At 42.6% G+C, this 15,691-nt stretch overlaps 1 protein-coding gene across 3 annotated transcripts in view; it reads left to right on the plus strand.

Annotated features, from left to right (window-relative positions):
- LOC131682547 (PH and SEC7 domain-containing protein) overlaps positions 1-15,691 on the plus strand; it is a 205,462-nt gene that overhangs the window by 3,772 nt on the left and 185,999 nt on the right. The window contains exon 2 of one of the 3 annotated variants that reach the window (XM_058964119.1): positions 2,537-3,403. In XM_058964119.1, the coding sequence (XP_058820102.1) occupies positions 3,266-3,403 (138 nt within the window). In that variant the 5' untranslated portion in view covers positions 2,537-3,265. Of the gene's footprint in view, positions 1-2,334; positions 3,404-15,691 lie in introns of those variants that run through there. The other 2 variants (XM_058964110.1, XM_058964129.1) reach the window with 2 other exon arrangements.

Genomic DNA, 15,691 nt, shown 5'->3' on the forward strand with positions numbered 1-15,691 from the left:
GTAAACAAAGAGAGGCTCTCAATGTTCGTACGTCGTATTCTCAATTTTCTACAGCATTTTTTGTGATAAGCATCTTGATAGAAAAGAGGTAGTTAATGTTGTACACATGACAGTGATGCAAAATCTCAAACTCAATTGCCCATTTCAGCTGACATTACCGAAACTAACATTCGGTTTGAATGCCTTCCTCATTTATTCACTTCCACGAAGTTTCACGCAGAATCGAATGCTTGAGTGTAGAGGAAATATAAACTCATTCACAAACCAAAGCATTCATTTGCTATATGTGAACTAATTGGAGGCAGAAGGTGGCATATTTTGCATTTTCAAGCACAATTGAACTGCGTAATCTATGTTTGGTGCATTTTAACTCGAAAATTCCTCAGAGCCAGCATAGAAATAAAATTTAATAGATTGCTATTTAAAGCCGAAAATCTGAACGACTACGCTGCAAGTGTACAAATGAATGACGAGGCACACAAACGAAAAATTCCATTCAGCTCAGCGGGCATGAAATGAACTTCTTTTTTTCAAGCTCCCACGATGATGTCAATTTTTCTGTACTGTGGCACAAAACTTGCTTTTTTGGATAATTTTTTTATAGTCTTGTTGTGACTACATCTTTTGGGAATTCATTGTAATCTTTCTACATTAAGTTCTTCCTATTGGATAAAAATTAATTTTCCAATGGGAATTGCGTTTGGATAGTTTCAGTGAATTAATTATTATTTTTATTCAAAAACTACATGATTAATATTGTAGTGTTGTACTGAATGTGACTGTAATTCTACAAATAACAAATGTTTAATGAAAATGCAATAAATTAATTTTTTTAATGCGAACTTTTGATAGATTCGATAGGTCGATAATTAGTATTATGAGTAGTTGCTAAAATTAAAAATTTCGTGATAATCAAAATCAATGAAGCTAGTCGTTTTTGCTACATATATTGAGACTATTTTGGAAAAAAAAATTGAAAAAAATATTGGAACCTAATATTATTGTTACAGTTGAAAACTAAAAAATCCATCCAGCGACAATCGTTTTTTCTCTTGTACAGTGCTAAGTCTTCACGTCGGAAGTAGTGCGCATTGTAGCGCATCATTATACGAATAATGCGCTCTACTTATCCTAGGGTACGCCATGGTTTATAACAACCCCATAGAAAATTTGGCAGTTGTAAAATTTCCCAGTCGACCGACTAAATTGATTGCTTCGAGGTCGACCGATTAGTTAACCGACTAAGTTGGGTTTCGTCGGTAAATAACATCCGTCGGCATATTAATCACCAGATTTAATCTGTGTAAATCTGGTTCCAGTTTTAAACTACCAAGGAATCGACCGATTTAGTAGGTTGAAATAGACCGATTTCAACAGATTTCTTCAGTCATATTTAATCGGTTGTCGCGTTGGCAGACTCCCATGTTTAACTCCCATAAGAGTCGGTGCAACAATCGACCGATTAATTGCTGGCATAGTCGGCCGATTTTGCCGACGCAAGCCGATTTAGTCGGTGAGAACATCGGGAGGACTTTCTATGGGGAAGAGAAAACACGGTTGCCGCTGGTTGAATTTTTCAGTTTTCAACTGTAACCAGAATGCGAAGAACAGATTTTGCAAAATGGCATCTCTAAATACAAAACAATGTTGCGAACCCCATAGAAAATCCTCCCGATGTTCCCACCGACTAAATCGGCTTGCGTCGGCAAAATCGGCCGACTATGCCACCAATTAATCGGTCGATTGTTGCACCGACTCTTATGGGAGTTTAACATGGGAGTCTGCCAACGCGACAACCGATTGAATACGACCGACGAAATCTGTTGAAATCGGTCTATTTCAACCTACATAATCGGTCGATTACTTGGTAGTTATGAAACTGGAACCAGATTTACACAGATTAAATCTGGTGATTAATATGCCGACGGATGTTGTTTACCGACGAAACCCAACTTAGTCAGTTAACTAATCGGTCGACCTCGAAGCAATCAATTTAGTCGGTCGACTGGGAAATTTTACAACTGCCAAATTTTCTATGGGGAAGTTTCAGAACGATTGGAAATAACGATCATGAGGATTCTCTCAAAATTCCTAAAAAAAATTAACAACGGATTTCAGCAGCATTTAACAACGGAACTGGCAGCATTGATCCACGCACAAAAAAACAGCAGTAATCGCGGAGAGTGAGTGAAAGAGATACCTGAGCACCGGCCTGTGGCCGCTGAAGGTGTTTGAATTCGAGCGACCGTGCGGCGCTTTCGCTCCGCTCACTGCTGCAGCGACCCATTCGAAATATCGCGAAGCACTCACGAAACTCGCGGCTAGGTCGCCCAGAGTTCGCCGTCAATCCAGTCTTCGCCGAGGAGCGTATGTGTAAACGGTATTCTCGCAAAGTTCCAAAAGTCGCATCATTCGTCGGTCCCCATTATAAAGTCTGTGTCGACATAACAGCAACAACAAAAATCAGGTTTTCTTGGTGCATTTTTTCTTCCTGAATTACCTACCTTTTTCTTATTTTGTTCCTCTTCGCCAAAAGCAGCAGCCGTTCGGTGTGTTCGAAGAATAAACTTCCAATCATTCAGGCTTCGCAAGTACCGTACATGAAAAGTTTTATGTATGGCAAGGGCCGTGTAAAAGGAATCTGTGGAGTGGGCTGTTTTGCCTTGCCGTCAAAATTTGAAGTTATATCGCAACTTTCCGGGTGTTGGAAAAAAAAACTGCGTTCCACCCTAACCGTACCAGGGAACGAAAATTGTGTGCTCATGCAATGTGCTAAGTGAAAATCAAATCAATCTATTTTCATAGAATCAAATTAATGGTAATGTGAAAAAAATCGCAGGAGTATTGTGGTGTTTTGCCGAGCAGGAAGAGGAAGCGGTAATAGAAACGAAGAAGAGTTACTTCCTTCAGAAAAAAAGTGGTTTTACTGTGCAGGAAGGCATTCGGTCCGAGTGAAAAAGCTGCTTTGGAAAAGTGTGTGGAAAATTGCTGAAACAAGTTTTCTTTTTTTTTTTTTGCTTGCCGTTGTGTCCGTGTGCGAATTAATTTCTCGGATCTCTTGAAGTCAGCCAGCGCCCCGGTCAAGGAGTTTTGAGTGTAGAAGGCAAATTGATACGGCAAAACCAAAACAGAAAGAAGAAAACAACGCGACTCTTGAAAGAGCGACGATTACGGCTGTGACCACGACGACTGCGATCGATGCTCGTTTAGCTGCTGGCTGTTCGTCATCGGTGGTGGTGGCGGTGACGGCCACGGCGGCCATATTATGGCTGAGGAAGAGTTGATGGTCGTGCTGCGAAAGAGCGAGGATGCAACGTTCGGGTTCTCGCTGCTCCGGACCGAGGGCTTCCCGCACGTCATCTACGACATCGTCGAGAACTCGCCGGCTGCCGAGTGTGGTGAGGTGAGTGGCTTCAGGGTTTTTTTTATTTACTAATTATTTTTTCTTTGTTTTTAAAGAAAAAAAAGGTCATTTTGGGTTGTACGGATTTGAAGAATGGTTATATACGGAAGGGAAAGGTCTCCGCAAATGGTTTGATTAGTTGGTCATTGTACGGTTGTGCAAAAATTTCGACCATTCGCTTAACGCAGCCCACATTGATTTGGGTCTGTCAAACCCAAAATTCCATGCTGGTAATCTAGTGAACAAAAGCTAAAGCCTAAAAATAAGCCGCAATTTCGGCTGGTTTTTGTTGGAATTCCGGCTCCAATGACAAGCGATTCCAACTCAGAATCGATTGTCATTGGACCATAGCAGAAGCCTGCCGAAATTGCGGCTCATTTTGTTGGCTGGTTTTGCCGGGAGTTCGAATGCTCCGATATCACGACTGGTTCATTTTTTATCGTAAACTTATGTATAGGTATATGCAATCTTTAATCTTTGGAACGTTGAATAATTTTTCCACTTCCTTTGGTGTTGGAGGTTTTTGCCTCTAATATTTGAAACGTGGGATCCCTTGATCATTGATTCATCGAATCTTGATTTTCGAATCCGGAAGAAGCAGTTTTGTTGTTGAAAGCGCATTAATTACCTGACTAAAAATCAACATCAAAGTCTTGTAACGAATATCACATCGCATCGATAATAGCGCAGTAGATGTTGGGCAAAGTGTGTTGGCGGGGCAAAACTCAAAAGCAAACTGAACAACCTATATTTTTACTTTGTTCAGTGTTGATATGATCAGCTATGTACTGATTTCTGTGGCAATTATTATGCATGAGTTTATTAAATTAGTATATTGTTAAACCTGTGGCCTTCGACTGCCATGGTCAACTGACCTCGAAGACATGTTGCTAATAAATAGTGTTCTGTTTTCCAGTGGAGACAATTTTGGCCTACTGACTCGCGCCCAGAGGCGCCATAACATCACAGGTTTCGCAAGTTGGGAACTCACCAGCTGACGGAGAAGCTGCATACACTAGTACAGCAATTAAGTGTCTTATCAAAAGGGTGCTGATTCTGCGAAGCTACAAAAATAATCGCATGTTCATTTAAGGTTGAACAGAGAATGGGCAAAAATCGAAAACGAAAAAAAGCAGTTTTTTACCCACCGTGTGTTAGATCTTCATAAAAATCAATCAGCTTATGTAGAATATTGTTACAGTGCTGCTGATTGATTTTTACGAAGATCTAACACACGGTGTGTAAAACATCTGCTTGTTTCGTTTTCGATTTTTGCGCTTTCTCTGTTCAACCTCCGAACTAACGTATATGATGGAATCTTTCCTAGGATTCGTTGGTCACTTTTTACCGGTGTTCAATTCGTGCATTCGATTATTTTCATTCGGGAAGATCGGATTGGATAAATTGCGGTACGATTAATTTACCGACGCATATGAATCATCCATTCTCGGTCAGCATAGCATGAAAAAATTCTAACAGAATGCCATTAATGGTCGTTAATTGTCGTTAATCAATATCATTTGCTGGCATATAGACAAGTTCAACTAGTTTGATTGCATGTTACAAAACAACTTGACTCACATAAAAAACTAGGAATATATGTTACTTGTCTTCTTTTCTTTTACTTCATTAGTCAGATTGCCACAAGGAGCTGTGCCGAGAAGTAGACGCCAATCCCTGGTGCGAGTCGTGATGGCGAAAATGAAGGGCTCGACGACGCCAGCCGAAATGTGCCCGAGCAAGCTGAAGATACTTGTCGAGAGTCTTTTCCCGAAGCACGATCCAACTATGTGGTCACCAACATCGTACGGCGAAGAAGAAGGAACAAACACGGACGATCGGCAAGTGACTAACGATGAGTACGCAGAGGCATCGAAACGCCTGAAATCAAAGAAAGCCCCCGGTCCAGATATTGAGTACCAAAAGTGGTGCTGTAAGCTGTGATCCCCGCATATCCGGACATGTTTAGGATGGTGCTGCAGAAGTGTCTAAATGAAGACAACTTCCCCAAAATATGGAAGGTCCAGACGCTGGTGTTGCTACCAAAGCCAGGGAAGGCACCTGCCGAATCAGCCTCTTACTGGCCCATATGTCTGCTGAATACACTCGGAAACTGCTGGAAAGGATCATCCCTAACAGGATGACGAAATTCACGGAAGGTGAGCGCGGACTGTCCAAGATGCAGTTCCGATTCCGCAAAGGATCATCGCCAGTGGATGCAATTCGGACAGTAACCGAGAGTGCTGAGAAGGTATGTAAACAGAAGCGAAGAGGAGATCGAATCATACACTGTAGTCAGGATAGATGTGAAGAATGCATTTAACAGCGCCAGCAGGGAAGCCATCGCTGCTGCGACTGGCCAAGAAAGTAAAAATTGTGGGTTTCGCGTACGGCGTGTCGCTAACGGTGATGGGTGAGACACCTAAAGGAGTGGAGGTGTCGGTGACGGATACGATAGATGCGATCGAGAGCTGGGTGAACGGTGTCAAGCTGCCAGTAGCTCACTACAAGACGTAGGTGTTGTTGGTCAGCAACTACAAAGCGGTTCAGCGGATGCAGATCTACGTCGGAGGGAACGTGATTGCATCGAATCGTGCGCTGAAGCAATTGGGAGTGATAATCAACGACCGGTTAAGCTTCAACAACCACGTCGACTACGCCTGCGGAAGTCAGCGAAGACAACGAACGCAATAGTGAGAATCATGCCAAACGTCGGCGGCCCGAGAAGCAGCACGAGACGTCTGCTATCTACTGTTTCGTCGTCGATACTCCGATATGAGGTTCCTGCCTGGGGTGCTACGCTGAAAACCAAGCGGAACCGTTGAAAGCTGAACAGGACATTCCGGCTGATGGTCGTACGAGTCGCGAGTGCTTACAGAACAATATCGTCAGAGGCAGTATGCGTTATCACCGGGATGATCCCCATTTGCATCACTCTGGTTGAGGATGTGAAATGCTACCAGCGGCGAAATGCACGTAACGCAAGGAGACTTGTTCAAGCGGACTCGTTGATTAAATGGTAGCAAGAATGGGACAACGCAGAGAAAGGAAGGTGAACCCACCGACTCATTCCAAATGTGTCAGCTTGGGTGCATAGGAAGCATGGAGAGGTGAACTTCCATTTGACGCAGTTTTTGTCCGGGCACGGAAGCTTCCGGAAGTATTTACATCGGTTTGGACATGCTTCGTCCCCCTTTTTGCCCGGAGTGTGCGAACGTGCAAGAAACACCGGAACACGTGTTCTTCGAATGGCCTAGGTTCGAAGAAGTTCGTAGGGGTATGCCTGGTGTGACAGTTGACAATATCGATGTGCAACGACGAGCATACCTGGGACGCTGTCAACAGAGTGGTTACAAGTATACTCTCCGTGCTGCAGAGGAAGTGACGAAGGAACTAACAAAGTAGCGCCATTGGCTAGAAATTCGCTGTGAAGGCACAAATGGGGTTTCGAGAAAAATTCCGCCGCCGGGGAACTCTTCGACTTTGTAGACTAGGTCCACCGCCGGGGACCAGTTGAGTAGCACGCGACGTGGCACCGGGTTTGGGTCGTCGCGCCGCCAGTGAACCGGACATCAAGCTTCACCGGAATCGCCGGATCTACTTCGGCACCCTGCCAGGTAGCTCGTGAGTAAGGGAGTAGACCGCGTCGAATAGCTAACAGTGGGTCGTTGGGGCACCAGTGAAAGCTCGCAGGGGAATTCTCTGTCGGAATAGAATAGATCCGTTGTCGGGAACTAAACCGAGTGGTTCGCAAACAAGTAAGGGCGGGAGCTGAATGGCTAATCGGGGAAGTGGAGTGAAATGGAACGAGAGGGGAACCAAAGGGCTCAAAGGAGTTCCGGTACCAAATGCCTCAAGAAGTTGTGGTGCAACCAAAGATAAATCGGTATCGGGGAAATTCCTTCACCGGAAACTAGACTGGGCAAACCACGACGAGACACCACCAGTCACGAATCGTCGGGGCACCAGCGAACCGGACGCCCTGCTCCACCGGAATCGCCGAACTGACCTGGCTCGGTTCCGGGAGAACATTTCTCACGGGGTACTTCTCCGTTGCAGTAGCCTAGGTGCATCGTCGGGTAGTTCGGGAACAAGTCGGGAGCTCAACGAGTAAGTAGTGCTGAATGGTACAAGGGAACCGAAGCGCTCGGTAAAATAGACAATCTGAAGTTGCCGCCCAGATTGTCTTCGTAGGGGAAGAACACTAAGTTTCGACCCACAGCTAGCTCTCCGGCTGCCATGGTCTGTGTGGTTGGTGGTGAACTGGTGGTGTGTTGAGGAGTGGTGCTGTAACCCTACTGAAGAAACTAACTACTTAGTATTTGAAATAGAGTGGGTGATATGTACATAAAAACCCCTCCCCGAAGTAGTGCCGCGAAGGAATCAGGTTCTGGCCAAGAGCAGTTTTTAGCGGGTCGGGTTATGGCAAGCCCAAACACGTTCCCTAAGTCGTTTAACAGCGTTTTTGTAATTTTTTCCTGTCTCAAGGCTTTTTTAAAATTTTGATTATAGAGGTTTTAACAGTTGACTACCGAGCTTGAATCGAACGGGCGGCTGGACACTCGACAACATGCCTTCAGATTCGGCCGGGGTACTGACACATTTTGCGGAGTTGGAGAGGTCATTACCCGACCCTGACGAGCACTGTCTGATAGCATCGCTTGACTTGGCTAAGGCGTACGACACCACTTGGAGATACGGCATCCTGCGAACATTGCGAAAGTGGCAGACACGCGGAAACATGATAAACATGCTCACTAGCTTTCTTTCAGAGCGAACGTTCCAGGTTAACGTCGATGGGCATTTATCGCGCAAGCTACCGCTGGAAAATGGTGTACCACAGGGTTCTGTGCTCTCAGTTACCCTATTCCTCGTAGCAATCCAACCTATCTTCCGGGTGGTTCCGAATACCGTGACAGTGCTATTGTACGCCGATGACATCCTTCTTGCAGTGCGGGGCAGAAAAGAACAACCACTCTATCGAAAGCTACAGTCAGCAGTAAAAGCCGTTCATAGATGGGCGAAAAGTGTTGCATTCACGATATCAGCAACAAAATCCAGCATCTTTTACTGTAGCCCGAATGCCCGCCGTGAGCCCACGCAATCCATCAGGATAGATACAGTAGCTATACCGTCAGATCGCTGAACTTCAAAGCGCATTGCAAGCTAACGAAGAAGGCATGTGAATCCAGGCTACGTATCCTGAAAATGATCGGAGCAAAGCTACCACGTGGTCAACGAACTTCCTTGCTACAAATCGACTCCGCCATTGTCACTTCGCGACTATTGTATGGGATGGGACTCGATAGTCGGAGCGGAGATGCCGTCACCAAAACTCTCGCGCCCACCCACAACAGGATGGTAAGATTTGCATCTGGTGCATTCGTTACAAGTCCGATCTTAGCCATCATGGCCGAAGCAGGCACCTTACCATTTGATCTCGTTCTCCAAAGCATAACCCGATTGTCCATGCGTATGTTGGAAAAAAAAGCAAAGATAATGCGGATCTCCCACTAGTACGTCGAGCTTCCGAAGAACTGTCAGAGGTGATCGGAATGCCCCTACCAAATATTTGCACTCGAATGCGACTAGCGACCCGAAAGTGGAACGAGCCCAAGCCCCACGTTGTGTGGGATATCAAAAGAAGTGTGAATGCCGGAGATCCCTCTGAAGTGGTCCGTCCTATCGTTCAGGAACTCCTGAACGAACAACTCAACGGTTGTGTATACCGACGGATGGAAGGACGACGACGCAGTAGGGGCGGGAATGTTTGGAGAACATCTCCAGCAGTCGATTGGTCTTCCGCCACAGTGCAGCGTGTTCTCGGCCGAGGCGTTTGCAATTAAAACAGCGGTAACTTCATACTACACTTCCAACGATCTGCTAATAATGACAGACTCAGCCAGTTGTTTATCGGCAATTGAAGCTGGCACGTCCCAGCATCCGTGGATCCAGGATATTGAAACCATGATACGACATCGTCCAATCAATCTCTGCTGGATTCCAGGACACGCTGGCAGTCGCGGGAATGAAGAGGCAGACCGCCTCGCAGGAGAAGCCGTTCCGGGAGCAGACGCCAACAATCAGGTAAAATCAGCTAGCCGAAATCAGTGGTACCGTCGATGGTCTGCATCCACTGAAGTGAAGCTTCGCGAAATAAAATTCGATACGGTGAAGTGGACTGACCGCGAGAGTTCGGTTGATCAGCGAGTGCTCACCCGGTTGCGAATAGGGCATACCCGATTGACGCACGACTTCCTTCTGAAGAGAGAATCCCCACCAGTTTGCGACTGCTGCGGGGTAACCGTAGAAGTTCGTCATATAATTCTTCAGTGCCGAAAACACGACGATGCTAGAAGGATGCACAACATCGATTCGACCAGCCTGCGAGTGGCTCTAGGCAACGACGGGGACACCGAAGACAAACTGCTAAGCTTCCTCAAGGAAACTAATTTGTACAAACGAATATAAAAATACTGAATTGTAAATTGTTATGAGATGTTAATACGATTATAGAAACCAATTTTCTTCCGACATAAATACACCCTTAGGTGTAAAGTGTCGTTAATAAACAACAACAACAACAATCAGATTCACGGTCCGCGCGTGATCATTCAAGAACACACGCGATTATGCGAATGGGCAAACGGTTATAAAATCTAATTTTTACATGCAAAGTTACATACACGCGACATACAAACGCCCTCGCGATCGAACACATTAACGCACAAACGCTCGAGCCTTTCGCAATAATACACGCGATCATGAAGTACCTACACCCGCACACATGACCGTAAGTAAAAGTCGCAAGGACAGAACATACTTCGTATGATTCGTTTCAAATATATTGCAATATAAAAATCGAAAATAAACTTCAAGCATTAAAATTGGACTGAGAGAATAGGAATCGCTTAAAAAATGTTCACCCGTAAAACACGGTAAGGGTAAACCTCCAGCATAAAAACCGTTTCAAACTAAATGAATCGTTCGCAGGAGCATTCGTGTATCGTGATGTTCAAGATTGAAAGTTGGCTAAGAAAATTACTTTGTAAGAATCGGATATATTTTTCCCCGGTTTTTATACTGAAGGTTTTTTTTTATCCGACTCTTACAAAGCAAAGTCCCAGTCCGATTTTTATGCGTGAAGTTTATATTCGGTTTAAATATTCTAATATATTCGAAGCGGGTCTTACGAAGAATATTCAGGCCTTGTGACTTTTATTTTCAGTCGCTCATATCTGAACCGTACAATGAATATCGCATTCAGAATTACGGCCGCTGCAATTAGCCTTAAGCAGTGTTTTAGTGGGTGACATTTCCCGTCTCGTCTGAAATTGTAGTGTGTGAATCTGACGGGGTGCCCTGCCGAAATCCTGGCTCTGCAGCTCCAGTAGGGCAACTCTCGAATTTGGGAACAATCTTTTTATTTGCAATGAATGACGTGTGATATTTCGGTTTATCTGGTCCATCAATGTACTTTGACAGGTATTTCTAATGCGCGGGCAGACATACTGCGACTACTGAAATTGTTTCTTTAGTTCGTGATTTTGGTGGGTTAGGAAATTGAGTCATGTTGGAACAGTTTCAGTGTTGATTTGCTTCCAAGAATTTACAAAAGCGATCCAAGGTAGTCATCCAAAAGGTGTTTACCTTTATGACAAATTTGCAGGCATATGCGTGAAAAATATTACTGAATCCTTAATGTCCCCAACCATGTCTTGTACACTACTCTTTATTTTATTTTCTGATTATAATTGAGCTGTTCGCGATACCCAAGATTTCGAATTCACTGCAAACAACTATCCGCGTAGAGGTTGACACTCAACATTTCACAGGAAACTTCAAAGATCCAGTTTCAACTAACGCCATTTGCATCCCGTTTGAACCCTTCTTCAACCTACGTTACCTTCGTTCAGCACCGCACAGTGCGGGGTATAAAATACAGCCTCGATCCTATCACCCATGTAAGATGAGATTTACTACGCATTTGTTGTGTGACACATTGAGTCTCTGTCTCTCTCTCGCGCCGTGTCATGTCTCTGTCCCGTTTCTAATACACTTTGTACGCAAGGTGAAGCAAGAGACAACGAAAGAAACAACGAGACCCGACTAGGAAGAGATGGATGGTACACACGCTGATGAAGCCAAACAACAATCCACTTTGACTGGTACTGTTTGTTGCTTGCCCCCCAATCCACCCATTATCCCTTCATCCCGCTCCTCCTCCGGTGCAGTGTGGTTTTGTGCTAAATTATGGCAACCATCAGATGCAGCAGCCAGCTCACAGAGCCGGCTGTACGTTTAGAAACCATCATTCTGAGCGGAAGTATGGGGCTTTGAATAAAAGAATGTTCAATCGGTTAGACATTCAATTTGCGGAAAATTGGAGATATCTGGATGAAAAATTTCCGTAAGTAAATAATCTCTTTTGGTTTACCTTCTCTTCCGTTATTAACGTGAAGCGACCGTTAACGTTTGTACCTCAACTCTTTACATAGCTAGGTTCTTAATTGACACAACTAACCTCACTTTTCTTGACAGTTTACTACTACTATTTGCATGACCTTAGAAAATTTTTGCAGGCTACTAAATTCATTCAAAGCAAATAGCATATAATTTTTCTAAGTCCATGTAAATAGTACAAGGGAACTGTCAAAAATTAACATGTTAATTTTTGACAGTTCGCTTGTGCTGTTTACATGGACTTAGCAAAATTATTTCGATTTGCTTGAAGCGAATCTAGTCGCCCACAAAATTTTTCTAAGTCCATGTAAACAATACTAGTAAACTGTCAAGAAAAGTGAGGTCAACTGTTTCGGTAAAGCACCTAATAGGAACAGATATAATATTATTATTTACTGTTACGACATGAAGATGGTACTGATAGTTACTGGCAGTCACTGTAGGGGCAGCTCAAACTCGTACGTCAGCAGCAGTGAACAATCCTGAGCCCTAAGTGGTAGCGGCTGCCTCGTATCCAGTTTTTTTTCAAGTGAAGAGTTGACATCTTCAAATGTATTTTTCCTCATTCATTGTGTGTGTGTGTGTGTGTGTGTGTGTTTTGAGGTTATCATCTACTGTGCGGTTTGTTACCCTGCAATATGTACTCAACTCAATTGTAATCTTGATATCTCGAGTTCCGGAGTTGCTGCGAGGGGGGGTGTGTACATTTCGAACTTACTCAACACGATAGATGATTGTATTTACTATAAATAATAGAGGCGTTTGATTCTGTTCGATGACACCGGTCTTCGTATTAGATATTAAAAGTTGTTTTTTTATATTGTAACGACATATAATTAGTAAGGGACTGGAAGGTGAAGTATTTTCAAATATTAAGATCCATAGTCGGCTCCGACAGCATAAGTCATTAAATTGACTTTACGCTTGTCCGGACATGCCGCAGACTCAGGTGATTCTCATTTAATGCCAAAAGATCCTGACTCCTGCGTTGCAGAAGACAAAGAGTTAATTAGACGGGAAACTCTAAGCTTGTTCATTGACCCTACTCCACGCTTTTCTAAACTTTCTTTCTTATTCAAATCCTTGTTCTCCCTTGAGTTCTATGGCTATTAATATTTGAAAAATACTTCACCTTTCAGTCCCTTACTAATTATATGTCGTTACAATATAAAAAAAAGGAAAAAGATTGACTCACTATAAGTCGTTAATAAAAAAGGAAAAAATTAAAAGTTGTTGAACTATTGTCATTTTGTCGTAAACGAACCCACTACCTGTCGATTCGTTTTATTGAAAATCTTACTTTCCTGCATGATCCAATTTCAGTAAACTTAAAACGCAGTAGCCCGGCGGGTCCAGCATAAGGGCCCCCCCTCAATGTAGATTTTTCGAACACAGAAACTGTTAAGTTTGAAATCTATCGGAAAAATTAATTATCTGCTATTATGTATACAGTGAAGATTCGATTTTATCATCCTCCGATTTTATCAGCATCATATGAAAAATGATAGTGTGTAGTTTGGCGGGCTTTAGCAGACAAACCAAGTTGAATTCGAGTAAATCCTCTCTAGAGCATATTTTTCTTATCTTAGAGATCCGAAAAATGCGAACAAAACATTTTTTTTGCGCTGCCAGACCCCCTTAAGGGAAGTTTAAGCTAAATATTCAGGAAAAGTTATGAGGCTATATCTAGAGATTAAAGAAGAATATTTTAAGAGCTTCAGTTTCTTAATAAGACAGAAATATATATGTGCCCATTTTATCAGCCTAAAATTCACCAAGGGGCTGATAAAAACGGGTCTGTACAGCCACCTCGTCCACTTTGTTCGCCAAAGCCACAGTATTGGGTCTTCTTCAGGTTCCACTTAACCTTAACGACGGACCAATATTCCTCGGGTGGGCTGAGCTCTAGTGTGTTGAGAGGGTTTATGTCCTCGGACGCCACCTGAACGTTGTAGGCGTCATACCACTACATGTCCTTTTTCCGTAAGGCCAGAATTCAAAATCCGGCCAAAAAGCGTGGAATAATCGTGTTGCTTCATCAAAAGTAGCAGACGTTTTTTCATACTTTCCTTATTCACGGAATCGTTCGCAATGAAAGGGTCGCTTTTCAAACCACAGGTACAGCAAGCCTGCCAAACCAGATATTTATCGGTGAACTTCGACAGCTTCATATGCTTTAAAATATCGGCCACTATTCCTCCCAGTTGTCATTACGCTGGTGACAGCTGGTTTGGTCACTTTTAACGATTTCGCTACCTTGTCGTGGAATTAGTTCGGATTCAGGCTACACGCGAGCAAAATTCCTCGACACTTTTATAACTGAAGAGCAAATGTCAAAATTTAAAAAGATATCTTTCTGCACGCAAATGAGGGTTTTTCAGATTTATTGAATATCATGCAAAGAAATACGTCAAGTTTTGGTCGGCCAAATTTTGATCGTAAAACGTTTTAAATATCTCTTCGACTTTTTCAGTGTGTTTGAAAGCAGTTGATTTCTCATTATTTTCATATAAATCCAGGTGTCGGTATTGCGTAGATTTGCTCGATTTTTTGTCTTGTTTTACCTAAAATTCGTTACAGAAACAACATCTCATTTGTTCGATAGTGTAGTTGACTTTTTTGCTTTCAGGAAAAAAATGATTCAGATGATTTTTGTTAATCCTTCAGTTATATATTTGGTACAATGATATTGAACAACTCAGAATTAAAACATTGCACGCATTGCGAAAATAGTAGCCAAAAGGAAATATAATAAATTCAAATTAAAACAAAAAGAACAGAATAGTTTAAAGAGAGAAAAACGAAAAAAGAAATAAGCGAGGAAAATCAATAAATCGGAATGAAACAAAACAGGAAGCTGAAAAATGACAATTAAAATAGTGCAAAAAGTTTAAAAATATATAAATAGTCAAAAACCTACCAATATCAAGAATAGAAACAAAATCCAAAACGGAAAAACAGCAGAAAATGGACAAAATTAAGATAATGGAAAAGTTAAAATTTGAAAATATGTAAACAATTTGAAGAAATAGCAAAACAAAACAGATTTGAATTGAAACAATCAAATTAAACGAAAAAAATTAAAAAGGATATTAGACAAGCGTCGAAGAAATAGAAAAATTTTGCCAAAAGGCTAAAAAAGCCCAAGAAAGAAAAAGAAGGATAATTCTTAATAAGCACAGCTTAAAGTTTGTATGTATATGGTTCTTAGCGAAAGCTTTTATGGAACTTGAAAGCTGCTTAACCCTTTGCGACGCGAATTTATTTTTCGTTGTTAATACTGTTATTTTTAACTTCATACCTATTTCGGGGTCGCTGATTCTGATTCTGAGGTCGAAAATGTAAAATACAAAATGGCGGATCCAATATGGCGGCTGCGCTTTGCTTAATTTCATTTTTTTATATTTGCCTAAAACGGAGTACAAGGAAGTTTTCGGAGTAGCTTATTCTGATTCTGGCGTTGAAAAATTCAAAATTGCGGATCCAATATGGCGACTGCTCTTCGCTAAATTTCATGTACAGTGAAAACCCGTTTTTATCAGCCTTTTGGTGAATTTTAGGCTGATAAAACGAGGACAGGGATAAAATTCCCTCCCCAAGGTTGACGGGTTTGACGGTATTGCAAACATCTTCAAGCATATTTCAGCGTTAGTTTTAAAGAAGCTCTGACAGAAGACTGCTTTAAGATGGTTATTGCATTACGCCTCGATAGTGGTGCATCGAGGAGATCGAGAGGGCTTATGGGCCTTTTTTATGTTTTGTGTTTTTTTTTCATACTCTGCACCAGCCCAAATTAACAGTCAACTAAGAGCCTGTGCACACTGG

The sequence above is a fragment of the Topomyia yanbarensis genome, chromosome 1 (genome assembly GCF_030247195.1).
Source record: "Topomyia yanbarensis strain Yona2022 chromosome 1, ASM3024719v1, whole genome shotgun sequence".
NCBI lineage: Eukaryota > Metazoa > Arthropoda > Insecta > Diptera > Culicidae > Topomyia > Topomyia yanbarensis.